Here is a 13,371-nt window from a genome sequence, read left to right on the forward strand (position 1 = left end):
AACCAGAACCACCACTGACCTCAGTGAGGGAGAAGGCCAACTCAACCAAGACCCTCCTGTGAGGACTCTAACTGCCATCAAGTCAACTGCCTGAGGGAAGAACTGGGTGGCAGGAGTATTATATCATTATCTCCTAAGTTAATATCATGATTTGATAAGTTTCTGAAATTGGTCTTGTAGAGGGAGGAACAATTTCTTCCAGGGAAGGGTTGCTCTCCAAGACTGGAATCTGGATACACCATTGGATTCCTGCATTGAGCAGGGGGTTGGACTCGATGGCCTTGTAGGCCCCTTCCAACCCTACTATTCTATGATTCTATGATTGGGTGGGCAATCTTTTTGGGCCTGTGTGGCAATTTGAGAAACTGTTCTGGGCTCCACCACAAAATGGCTGCCATGGGAGGCGTGGCTAGTCGCAACAGGCATGTAACCTGCCCTGAAGACAGAGTACAAGGTAGAGGCAGGGACTGAGCCCCAACGTCTGAAACAGCTCCTTTGAACCCACAAGTTTCAGCACCAACAGAAGCCTATCTCCCAGAAGGAAAACGTCTTCTCTCCAACCCCCTGTCAGCAAACACATTCCCCTCCACCTTTTTCTCTCACACACTGGATTACTACCAGTGTGTAGTAATCCAGTGTGTATTTGGTTCATCATCACGCACATCTCCCCCTCTCTCTCTCTCTCTCTTTTATACACACACACACACACACACACACAGCCACCTTGGCAGGGACCAAGAAAGGTGTTCGAGGGTACACTGGTACTCATGGGCTCCAAGTTGCCTACCCCTGGTGTAGAGGAAGGTGAGGGAGCCAGTCTGTCCCTTTGTTCAAAAGTGGAACATCCACATGTGAAAGCTCACCCGCGTTGAAAGTATAAAACATTTATCACAACAGGTTGCTATTGTACTATTTACTATGAAAACCGTTTTCAGAACTTTTTTTGGTTGAAAAGCAATAGATAAATATTCTAAACAAAAAAATATTTTGTCCCTTTATCACTGAGGCGTGGCTGACAGGCCCCCCTGCCCCTTGCTGAGGCCTGCTGCAAATCCCTGCGCACTGGAACAGCACACTGAATTCAAAATGATGGCCATGTAGTTAACAAGTCTTCGTGTTTGCATTTTCAAAAACTGCTGCATATTCAAGTTGTTGAGATGCTGCCGACTGCTCTGGAGTTCAGTGACGATCTCTTGAAGACTCCCTTTGAAGTTCCTGTGTCAGGGTCAGAAATCCAATAAAATGAAGCTTCACGTTCCAACGTGAAAAAGCAGAGATCCCCTGACAAAACTGTCTAATCTTGCCGTCCTCTCTAGGGCTACCGCTGCGCTTAGAGAACACGAGTCACACATTAATTCTCAGATGTGTGGGTGGGTCACGTAAGAGTCGCCAAAGGTAACAGAAACACTGCCTCCCACGCTCATACCCAAAGAGAAACCTCCCACAAGTTACAGCGTTCCCTGCTATTCACAGGTGCATTGCCTCTGAACACGGAGGCTCCAGTATGCCATCACAGTTAATAGCCGCAAATAAACCATGAATCTGTATAATCCCCTTTTAAACTAATCTTACCCGGTGGCCATCACTGTATCATTTCTTAGAATCACAGAGTTGGAGAAGGCCTTGTAGGCCATCAAACTCCTGCTCAATGCAGGAAATTGAGAGCTAGAATGTCCCCAACAGATGGCTGTCCAGCGTCCACTTGACGACCTCCAGGGAGGGACAGCAGCCCACCTCCACAGAACTCGTTCCATTGTCAAGCTGCTCTTACAGTTAAGAAGTCCCTCCAAATGTTCAACCAAAATCTACCCTCCTGTAACTTATACTCATTTGGTTGAGTCCTGCCCTCTGGGACAGCAGAGAAGAAGTCTTTGCCTTCTTCTATGTGACAGCCCTTCAGTTATTTGAAGAGTGCTATTATGTCTTCTGCCCTGCCCATTGTTCTGGAGCTGATCAAGAAAACGTACATCTCCATTGTGATGGTGAGTTATATGCCAATAGCTTTTGCTCTTAGCCAAAGGCTGGCAAACGAAATGTCTATTGCACAGTGGAAAAAGATCTGGACCGGTATGTTGATGAACAAAATAAAGTTATAAGTTATTATGAGATGGAAGGATGAACTCCACACAGACTTTTTGAAACAATTGGGTTCAGTTTATTAATTACTGGAATAGGCATAGGCCTGGAGGGCTAGCAACTTTGGATTTACTGGGTTCACACAACTTGACAACTCACACTCAAGGTTAAGTATGAGTTGAGCGTGGGCTGTTGTTGAACTGTGGGCTGTCAAGTTGTGTGCACCCAGCCATGCTAAAACCCATGGTTCATTAACCAAAAACAACCCACAGTTCACAACCCAAGAACCGTAATTTCTCATCATGGGTTGTTCATCATTAAAAACCACGGTTTGTTAGCACAGCTGGGTTCACACAATGCAACAACCCACAGTTCGACAACAACCCAGACTTAACCTTGTGTGTGGGCTGCCATGTTGTGCAAGTTAAAGCTGCCGTATAAAAATTTGTGAAAGGTGGAAATTCCTAAAAAAAATAGTTATACCCCCCCCCCCCCGTTCCCCATGTCTATCCTTTCGAATGCAAAAGTGAAGTTTGCATCTCATTTTAATCCATAAAAACAATAATGGTGTCCCAGGTATCAAGAGTCAGTTAATGGCAGTATTTGATTGTTCTTTTGACTGTCATCCCAATTCAGACTGCTCTGTATGACATGAGAGGGTTAAGCTTTTTCCCCACCACTTGAATGAATATTGTAACTAGTAGCCATCATCTTATATGCTGCACTCAGCTTTCATAATGTCATATGTCTCATCTTGATGCAACCAAGCAAGAAACATATTCTTGACTTCCCATCTGGCAAGCTTGATGCTGTAACAGAATAATGCAAGCAGGGCCGTTCGATAGATTTCAACACACAAGGGAAAATGCCACATACTGGCAAGACCCAGCTTTAAGAAAGACCAATAAGTGGCTACAACCAGTTACAGATTGCTAGATAAATGAAGAAAAATGCAGACATCTTATCAGAGTTCCATTAGTAATGGCCAAAGCCACATGTAAAAAAATACAGCCATTCAAGAACATTGTAAAGCTTGAAAATGGAGGCATACACAACCATTTGCCCATGCTGTGCTGAGCAGGAAAAACCAGCACTGCCATATTATCTCAGGCCACGGACATGCGCCTTGCCTCAGATGAGAAAAAGGAATGAGGAAATGTCATGTTTTACCAAAAGCTAACGGAATTTCCTCCCCAGAAATAACTGCTTGACTTTATTATTTAAATGCAGAGTTAAAGCAATTCTATTTTCCCAGGCTTTTATTGCTGTTCTCATTTTAAATTGGATTTTCTCGGCTGGGCTTTACTTTTGCTGTTATTGGTATGATTGTTGTAAGCCATCCTGAATCATTCTTGAACAATGGGTGGTGGGGGTGGGAGAGTCCATTTAACTTTTGTTCCTTTTTTTTAGAACACTGCAGGGGAGGGGCATGTTTTAGCTAAAACTGTGGGATTGAGGCAGTAGGGCTTGTGGATTAAACATCCTCTTACCTTCCCATCCATAATTCAAGCACGGTCTAGAATGCTTTTCAAACTGGAAAGGTAGGATACAAATATTTTGAATAGAGTAGATAAAATAACTTGCCTACGGCTCCATGTGGAGGTCCACCTTACTTTCTCAAAACCATTGTTCTAATTGCATTCTTCATCATCCTAATGGATGGAATTACAAAATACGTTTGGGGCATTACATAAATGTTTAGTGCAGCAGAATGTAACCTATTAAAAAGCCTGTTGTGTCACTGCAGCACTGCAATAAATTGCAAGGGTAAGATTCTAGCCTGGGTTTTTTTCTGAGAAGTCAAAACACCCTACCTTTGCCCAGTCACATTGCTTTAAGTTCATATGCATCTACGCCACAGGACGAAGGCTCTAATCCTTCAAACTCAGGTAGCCGACAAGTGTACAACTTTCTATAAAAAGTCTTTGAGCCATTGGCGGTGCTCACATGAGCTTCCCACTGTCACATTTCATTTGGCAATTTTCCATTTCTTCTGAAGCTTAAAATCCAATCACCACAGGGGAGTTATGGGGATGGTGAGGGAGAGGATTCTTTTTAAAAAAATGGAAGCGACAACACAAATGACTTTCAGAAGCACTGATATTTTGACTAAAAGGAGTGATCGGATTTTACAAGCTCCCAAAATACATGCAGAGGGTTTGGGCTTAAAAGTCAGCCCTGGTGCATTTAAATAATAAACTGTACAGCAGAAAAGGCATTTGATAAGTAATAGTTACGAGCTTCGACACGCTCCTTTAAATAATTTAAAATTACAGTGACATTCGGCTGTTTTCAAGCCGGCAACTATACACAGCACCTTTACAATATTTATAAATAAATAATCACAGCTGTAAACACATAATTCTACATACAATGCCAGCTTCCCTCAGAGCAAGGAGAGGAATATTTTTGACTTTTCTGGAAACCAACTTCTTGGAGCAAGCCTGCACAATCGGTGATCCGCTGAATGCTGCCCACCAGAGGCTCAGTAACACCCCCCACCCCCAATTTTAGCATTTCCCCAGGACAGCAAAACGAGAGTGGTGGGAATGTCAGCCGCTTGTCAGGCCACATTACATGACTGGTGGGTAGGTTCAGCTCAGGTGAGACATTGTGCAGACCTGTCCTTACAGCAAGGTTGGATCATAATGTCCTTTTTTGACGATCTAAACAGCACTGGAAGATGCATCTGTAAGGAGTGTTGACGCAGGATTGGATGCCTCAGATTCTCCACTCATTAGTACTTTCAAAGTTAACAGATAGTTAGCTTGTGTCCAAAAACTCTTTAGGTCCTCAAAAGAAGCTCTTAAAATGTAGTTGGAACATTTAGGGTTTAGATTTAGGAGCAGGGAGAGGCCAGAAAAAAGGGAGCACTGGATACAGCACTTCTGCATGACGCAAATGACGAGTCCTTGGCTCCTCCTCAGCTATCCTCCTCTGCCCATCTCTAATTCTCATGTTGTGCAAAGAATCCCCCAAAGGAAGGCAATTAAATATGTTTATATCTGGCTGCAAGATTTTTTTTGGTACAGAATTCTTTTAAGGCCTTGGACATAAACTACAGAATTCTCAGACCCACCAAAAGAAGGGTTCTGCAGTTGTCCCAGTGCAGCCTTCCTCAACCTGGTGCCCCCCAGATGTTTTGGCCTTCCAACTCCCCAACCAGCATGGCCAATGGTCAGAAATTCTTGGAGAAGTAGTCCAAAACTTCTGGAATTTACACAGTAAGAAATCTTTGGAAAGTTAAGCCCCCCTCCTCAAGGTAGGCCTCAAAAAACGCTGGTTTGAAGACAACACAAAGGCTATGAACAGTTGTCCTCAGCCAACTTACTTCGGAGTAGTCCATTGCTTATCTAAAGAGGGAGTGGTTCAAGGAAGGCATCTTTATTTTTCTAAGCAACTCCAGCAGTTGTCGGTCATCTCCTATTGTTACAACTTGGATCATTTCATGACAAGGGACAAGCACCATTTCTTGACAAACAGTATACTTGAGGCGGACAATAATTAAAAATATTTTTAAAGCAACTAATCCCAGAAACCAATAACACTCCGTTGGGAGCAATGGCTGCCTGATTTTCATTCAAGATTAGGTCATCTTCTATGCTGCCTAATAATTCATCCTTCCAAATACAGCCGTAGAGAGCAATTCAGTAAACCCTTAAGTCAGTGATATTACATTGATGCCCAGTAGGACTCTCTTAGAATATGTGGTCACCATAGCATCCTTTCAAGGTAAATTCCTACTACACTGAAATGCAGTTTTTACAGACTAACGTTTCTCCCTTTCTACATAGTTGGCAGATGATTCAGGGAACACACTATGCAATAAACAAAGGAGTACAAGATTTCTGTCCAGTGACACAAGTTATCCAAGTATAATAAATGTTTGAAGGTCGGACCATCTCCTGCTAGAATGGATATCTCCCACCTCTAATACATCTTGGCCAGTACACATGCTTATCCAGGACAAAAGTGGCTCCCTCAGTTTAGAACTAACATTATGGAATATACTAATCATCTATTCCTTTGATGCTAATACCGGTTGTTCTCCTGGTATTATTTTATTTTTGTCGATATCCTAGGCCAAAATCCACTTATCCTTTTGAAGAAAGTAAAAATTATCAAACACCAGGTACTTTGTTTTTTCCACAGTCTACAGGATGGCATGAAGGATCGTCACATCACTTAAAACAGTAACTTAAGGTACCTATGAAATCGGTGTTTATTGGGGGGGGGGGGTTAAATTGACCATTGTCTCAAATGACAAGTTTGTTCCCTTTCCCAATTCAGGTACTTCTTCTTTTTTTTTTTGACTCAACACTTGCCCCATGCTCTTCTGTATCTTTTGCAGCTTGAGACAAAAATATGTGACACTGAAACGTAAGGGTGATGCAGTATGGCCTGACATATTGTGCGATATCTCAGAATAATTTAAAAATTCTGGCTGCACGGGGAGGTTTTTCAATATGACACATATCTGTCTCCATTAGCCCCCTCCTGTCCCATATTCCCTTCCCCTCTTGTTCACGAAGCCTTCAAGGTATACCATCCTTCCTCTGACAGCACTGTGAAGGAGGCACGCTCCAGTCATACACGTAAGACAGTCTGAGTTTAACCTCCTCTTTACAAAGCTTCCCTTCTTTGGCCAGAGTCTGATGTTTCTCCAACATGTCCTCAATGCTCTGTTTATGAGTCACAATGTACTTATTGTTGCAACCTCGCGATTTATATTCCGTGTCAAAACGAGGGTCATGGACCCTCTTCACATCCACTGGGGCAAGCCAGGCACCCAAGGAGACATCTTCACTTTGCCAGACATTGAGATAGTCTTGGCTGATGCGCAAATAGTGCACCAGATCAGCTGAAATCACGTAGCCGCCCCCAAGGGCGTAAGGCAAGTAATAGTCACAAAGGAGCCAAGCGTTTTCTTTCCATTTGCCGCCTGATTTCACGCGGCCACGCCCAGAAAAGAAGCCCCAGTAGAGACGCCGGGGCTCCTTGGCCCTCAGTTCTTCCACAAGGACATCCAAGCGCACAAACGTGTCGTCGTCTGCCTTGAGAACAAAGCGGAAGCCCAGATGTTGATCTAGCCAGACGTACATGGCCAAGACCTTGGCAGTCAGGTTCTCATAGGCGTCTCGAAGGTCGGGAAGGAGCAAGAGGTCACGGTGCCGGCTTTGCTCCAGTTCCAAGGTGTGGAGCTCCTCCGCATTCAGGCCACCGGTGCCCACCACGAAACGGCACCAGACGTCACCACCGGGGGCCCGGCCAGCAGCCGAGAGCCAGGTGCTGCGGATGATGCTGCGCCGCTCCGTATACTTGGGGCCGCTGGCCACCAGCACAGCCAGGAAGGCCGTCTCCTCGGGAGGAGGCGGCGGGGCGGCCGCGGGGGGATGCGGGCCCCCCGCGATCCCCGACCGGGCGGGCGCCGGCTGCTGGTGCGGCAGCCCCCAGCCCTGCGATGGCCTGAGGCCTTCCGAGGTGCACTTGGCCAAGTAGAGCAGCACCACGCCGAAGAGCGACAGCCCGCCCAGGCCCAGGGCCGTCTTGTGGCGGCACAGCAGGCGGAGCAGCTTCATGGCGGCGGCCGAGGGGGGGTGAGGAGGTGGCGGCGGCACAGGGGGCAACGGCCCCCGCCACGGCTGTTCCCTCGGCACTGCCCCGAGGAAGCTCGATTGCGTTAGGGGCGTGGCCCAAAGACTGGGCTCCTCCCCTTCGGGGGACCGACGCCCCCAAGCCCGGCTCCTCCCCCTTCAGGCGCGGGAACCAATGCCCGTCCTCCTCCCCGCTGAGGAGCCGACCTCCGAACGCCTCTCCCTCGCAGCGAGGCTCAGGCCGTTACGGTGGCACCTCCCACTCCCTCCCAAGGGGCGGGGCCCCAGCGTCCGCCACACAGCCTCAGCGCCGCCCCCTCCTCAGGCGCGAGGCCGACGCCTTTCCCCTCCCCCCTCCCCGCACAGCTTCGCCTCAGGTTTTGGCGGGAACCACCGTGAGGCGGCTACGGGTGGCGGGCTGGGACACACCTCCTCGGGCCGCGTGCGAAGGCGCCACTGGGTCTCCCCTCAGAAGCCTCCGGCGGGGGTGCCATTGTCTTCTCGTCGCTCTTTTTACACCCCCCCCTTCTCAGCCACGCGCCCCCCGAGGAGAAGGTGAAGGGCGAGCGATGGTTTCTTTCCCGCTCAGCCCTTTTTTGCCGCTGCGTCTTCTCCTGAGGCGAAGAGGAGAGAAAATGCGAGTGAATAGAAGCGAGGAGGAGGAGGGGGCCGAGCAGACTGGCGCCACGTGACCCCCGTTCCCTTCCTCGCCCCCCCCGTTCCCGCTCGCCATGTCTTGTGAGGGCGAGCGAAGCTGAAAGCCGGCGCCATCTTTGAGGGCGTTCCTTCCCCCTTCCAGAGGAGCGGCGAGTCTGTCATCTTGTGTCAGGGCAACTGAGGCCGCGGAGGTCGCCATCTTAGATGAAGGCATTTCCCCCTCCAGCCTCTTTCTTTCAACGCGGGTTTATACCTGCCATCTTTCTTCAGGGCAGCCGAGGGTGAAGCGGCTGCCATCTTGGGTAAGGGAAAAGACCCTTATCCAGCGGAGGCTGGTGGCAACATGCTCACACAAATTAGGATTTTTAATATGTAAAATACACCGGAGCCAATGGGTAATAACGGAGCGCACTCTCCGCCTCAAAGCATGAGGGAAAGGACTCGCCGGCCGAAGTAAACATGGCCGCCCTAGACTCACGTTGCCCCAGAAAAATATGGCTTCCCTCGCTTGAGAGCCCCTCACTCCACTTTAGAATATAGGTGTCTAACGGAGTGCCTGATTTCTTTTTCAGTATCCCCCCCCCCCAAGTTCTGCACCTTTTTATTTGCAATGTTTACCAAAGAGAACGAGGGACGAAGTCAAACCCCGGAGTGCGCGGGGAGCGAGGGATGGGAAGGGGTCCTCGCGCTTCTCAGGCAAGTGAGAGGGTCTCCCCGGGAGGGGCGGAAGAGGCGGGGTACTGCCTTTCCCCGAAGATCCGAGCGGCGCTTCCGGTTTCCGGCCTGCTCCGCAGCAAGAGGCGGTCCTTCGGCGCTGCGTTGCTCTGCGCCGAGCGGGGAGCGGGACGGAGGCGGCGCGGGGCCGGGCCGGGCCGGGCATGAGGAGCCGCGGCGGCCTACGGGGCAGGTACGGCTCCCTCCGCGGCCTACGAATCGAAGCAGGGCTGCCCCCTCTGAGCATGTGCAGAGCGCCACTGCTCTGCTCTAAAAAGTGGTTGGCCCGCTCTTTGTTTCCAAAGGGTGTCTTAAAAGCGGCCCCCTGAGCACGTGCAGAGCGCCTCTGCGTTGAACGGAAAAAGCGGCTGTTTTTCTGCCGTACCTTTTTAAGGGTCTCTAAAAAGATTGCCTTTGAACATGTTCAGAGCGCCTTCTGCTTCGAAACGACAAAAAAAAGAGGAAGGTGTTTTGCTGTTTGTTTTTAAAGGGTGCCTTAAAAGCGTCCCCTCGAGCATGTGCAGAGCGCCTCTGCTCTGCACAGAAAAGTGGTTGATTTGCTGTTTGATTTTAAACGGTGCCTTAAAAGACCTCCCCTGAGCATGTGCAGAGCGCTTCTTCATTGAACAGAAGAAGTGGCTGTTTTTCGGTTGTAGTTTTTTTGTCGTTCAGTCGTGTCCGACTCTTCGTGACCCCGCGGACCACAGCACGCCAGGCCTTCCCGTCCTCCGCTCTCTCCTGGAGTGTGCTCAGGTTCATGTTCATTGCATCGGTGATGCTATCTAGCCATCTCATCCTCTGCCGTCCCCTTCTCCTTTTGCCTTCAGTCTTTCCCAGCATCAGGGTCTTTTCCAGGGAGTTTTCCCTTCGCATTAGGTGGCCAGAATATTTGAGCTTCAGTATCTGTATTCAATATTCAGTATCCCCTGCTTGTTGTTCAGTCGTGTCCGACCCTTCGTGACCCCATGGACCATGGCACGCCAGGCCTTCCTGTCCTGCGCTCTCTCCCGGAGCGTGCTCCAGTCCATATCTATTGCATTGGTGATGGTATCCAGCCATCTCATCCTCTGCCATGCCCTCCTCCTTTTGCCTTCAATCTTTCCCAGCTTCAGGGTCTTTTCCAGGGAGTTTTCTCTTTGCATTAGGTGGCCAAAATATTGGAGCTTCAGCTTCAGTATCTGTCCTTCCAATGAGCAGTCAGGGTTGATTTCCTTTAGGATGGACTGATTTGACCTCCTGGCAGTCCAGGGGACTCGTAAGAGTCTTCTCCAGCACCACAGTTCGAAAACATCGATTCTTCGGCGCTCAGCCTTCCTTACAGTCCAGCTCTCACAGCCATACGTTGCTCCTGGGAAAACCATAGCTTTGATTATGTGGACCTTTGTTGGCAAGGTGATGTCTCTGCTTCTTACTATGCTGTCTAGGTGTGCCATAGCTTTCCCCCCATGGAGCAAGCGTCTTTTAATTTCATGGCTACAGTCACCGTCTGCGGTGATCTTGGAGCCCAAGAAAGTAAAATCTGTCACTGCTTCCATTTCTTCCCCTTCCATATGCCAGGAAGTGATGGGGCCAGATGCCACGATCTTCGTTTTTTTAATGTTGAGTTTCAAACCAGCTCTTGCACTCTCCACTTTCACCCTCAACAAGAGGCTCTTTAGATCCTCTTTGCTTTCTGCCATTAGGGTGGAACTGAAAAAAGTGGGTGTTTTGCTGTGGGCTTTTTAAGGGCTTTTAAAAATGCTTCTGAGTAGCTGCAGAGTGCCCCTGCTCTTGTTTTTTGGTTATTTTTAAAAGTTCCTCTGGGCATGTGAAAGCTGCATCTACCCTGAGCAGGGAAAAATTGGGTTGACCATTTTGGGGTTGTTGTTTTTTAAACAGGGGCTTTAACAACAACAAGAACAACAGAAATTAAGTAGGGGTTTATTTTACTGTGTGTGTGGTACTTTTACATAGTTCCTTTGAGCATGTCCTTTGAGCATGTGCTTTTGCCCTGAGTTGATTAAAGTGTTGCTTTTACTAAAGTGTAGTGCTTTAAAGGGCTCTTTATTTATTTGAACATGTGAAAAGTGATTTTCCTGTCAGATAAGTTATTTTTTATTAGTAGCATTAAAAATGGAAGAGGAATGTAGATTTTTTTCCCCTTTTTGTGTAGCAGATGTTATTAAACTGGTGGTACTCGGGAGTTTATAGCAAAGACTTGAAAGACTGAATTGGATTAACTTGATGAAAGTGGCACAGGAAATTAGTGGCAAAGGGCAGCGAAAGGAGGGGGCTTTTAAAAGGGTTTTTCTGAACATGTGCAGAGTGACCAGGAAACCACATGCTAAAATCTGTTTTTGTCCTTTTTTAAAGAGGAGGAGGGAAATGTTGTTATGGGGAGAGTGCATTTCAAGATATACTGAGTGCTTTTAATTTTGGATGGGTGGTAGCTTTCTTTTTGAAATTGGCAATAGCATACAGGGGGATGACACCATCTTTGTTTTAAAAATATAGTGTAGGAAGTAAGCGAGGGTTATTTCTGAGTGTAAGAATTAAGAAGATAATGTACAATAAGTGCTTTGAACACATGGCAAAATAGCTATAAATAAATACAGCCATTAATTGTACAATAACAATGTTTGAGTCAGTTGAAAGGGTTGGGGACAGTAAAATCAACAGAAATCCCAACTCTACTTATTCTGCTTGTCTTTTCCCACAGATCCTATATACCTTATTCCTGTTTCTGCAAATATTTCCATATTTGCCTTCTTTTAGGTAATTGTTTTTGCCTTATTTGCAAACGAATTTCTGACAAGGTTTTCTTCAGGGTTTTCGGCCTGATCCTATGCATACTTATTTAGGAGTAATTTCCTTGAACTTAATGGAACTTCTGATAATGGAAGTTACTACTAGATATGTGTAGGATCAGGCTGAAAATCACAAGGGGTTTGGGCTTAATTTTAGAGTAGCGCTAGTTGAGGACTAGCATACTGACTGCAAGTGCAATTCTATGCATTTTTACTCCCCAAGTGTGTATTCATTTATAAAAATTTATATACAGCTTTTTGGCCTTCAAAAAGGTCCCCAAAGTAGCTTACAATCATAAACCTACACGTTAATAAAGACTAAAAGGAGTGAAACAGTTATTTAAAAGCATCATAAAAATGATTAACAACCCATTTAGAAACTGTTAAAAGCAAAATAAAAATGTCTTGGCTGCCTGCTTTAAGAACATCAGACTGGGCCAGTCAGACTTCCCTTAGAAGAGAGTTCCACACCCAAGGTGCTGCCACCACTAAAAAAAAGCCCTTCCCCGTTACAGAACAGGGCTTCTGATAATGTCCGTAACTAACAGGCAGGCTTGTATGGGAGGAGGGATTCCTTAATCTATTCTGCCTTGGTGTGTCCACTAAGGCTGAAATGCTCATTCACGCTCTGGGTTCAAACTCTGGGTTGTTCATCCCCCAACAAGCCAGAGTTCCAGGTTTGGACGCCATATAAACAATCCCAGGGTGGGGCATCCCTGGTTTGTTTATCGCTGCAGAAATGGGTGGGTGTGTGGGAAGCAGCGTGCTCCAGCTGCATTTTCAACAACAAGTGGTGGGTTTCAACAATGGTGGGTTGTTGGCAATGTGTGAGCCAGGTCAATAAGATGTATTGCATTTTTTCTGTTTGTTTGAAAGAGGTGCGGTCTTATGCATGCTCACATGGGGGAAAAGCCCCCTTGGACACAGGACCGTTGAGTAAATATTATGGTGGATATCAGATTGCAGTCCATTGCAGCCCACTCCTATACACACCTTCCTGGTGAGAATCTCACCTGAACAGAATGGGATTTACTTCAGAGTAAACATGTGTGGTGGGAAAGGAGTACGACAAGGCTGCATATTGTCACCCTGCTTATTTAACTTATATGCGTGGGATTGCGCTGTGCATGTGTTTCTTCAGAGTTAGTCCTATTTGACCACTGATGTCGTGAGATACAGAAGTGCTGCCTTATAAAGGAGATTCCACACTTCAGGGGCTGGAAGGAGTTTATGTTCAGGGCCATGACCTGGGCCTATTCTGTTGATCTTTCTTCCTCGATGCCTGTGCTTGACTGGTCCACCTGTGTCTGGGCTGTACCACTTCAGACTCAAGGTGGTGGGGGCTCACGCATCCAACTGTAGCTTAATCTTTTCCTTGATATGCTAGCTTGCCATGTGGACAGGTGTTACCTGTGGGCGTTTTGGCATGGAGGAGCAGTCAGTTCGAGTTATTTGCTTACAGCATTTTTACCCTGCTGTTCAGCCGAAAAAGGCTTCTGGAGTGGCTTTTAAAAATTGGCAGTGGAGCAGTCTCTGTCCTCAGG

The 13,371-nt window shown here is 47.2% G+C and overlaps 2 protein-coding genes across 3 annotated transcripts in view; one reads left to right on the plus strand and one right to left on the minus strand.

Annotated features, from left to right (window-relative positions):
• Positions 1–6,373: 6,373 nt before the first annotated feature.
• Positions 6,374–8,443, minus strand: B3GALT6 (beta-1,3-galactosyltransferase 6). Its single transcript, XM_084822331.1, has one exon. The coding sequence runs from the start codon at positions 7,653–7,655 to the stop codon at positions 6,612–6,614; it is 1,044 nt and encodes a 347-aa protein (XP_084678457.1). The 5' UTR covers positions 7,656–8,443; the 3' UTR covers positions 6,374–6,611.
• Positions 8,444–9,117: 674 nt separating this feature from the next.
• SDF4 (stromal cell derived factor 4) overlaps positions 9,118–13,371 on the plus strand; it is a 28,203-nt gene continuing 23,949 nt past the window's right edge. The window contains exons 1-2 of one of the 2 annotated variants that reach the window (XM_084821739.1): positions 9,118–9,234; positions 11,740–11,795. The gene's annotated coding sequence lies outside the window, so the exon portion shown is untranslated. The remainder of the gene's footprint in view (positions 9,235–11,739; positions 11,796–13,371) is intronic. The other variant, XM_084821738.1, reaches the window with a different exon arrangement.

This window comes from Heloderma suspectum, chromosome 15 (assembly GCF_057233095.1).
Source record: "Heloderma suspectum isolate Gila_16-S chromosome 15, 16-S_ref, whole genome shotgun sequence".
In the NCBI taxonomy this organism is placed as follows: Eukaryota; Metazoa; Chordata; class Lepidosauria; order Squamata; family Helodermatidae; genus Heloderma; species Heloderma suspectum.

Coding starts and splice junctions, on each gene's coding strand:
- B3GALT6 (XM_084822331.1), bottom strand. CDS start 7,655: ATGAAGCTGCTCCGCCTGCTGTGCCGCCACAAGACGGCCCTGGGCCTG.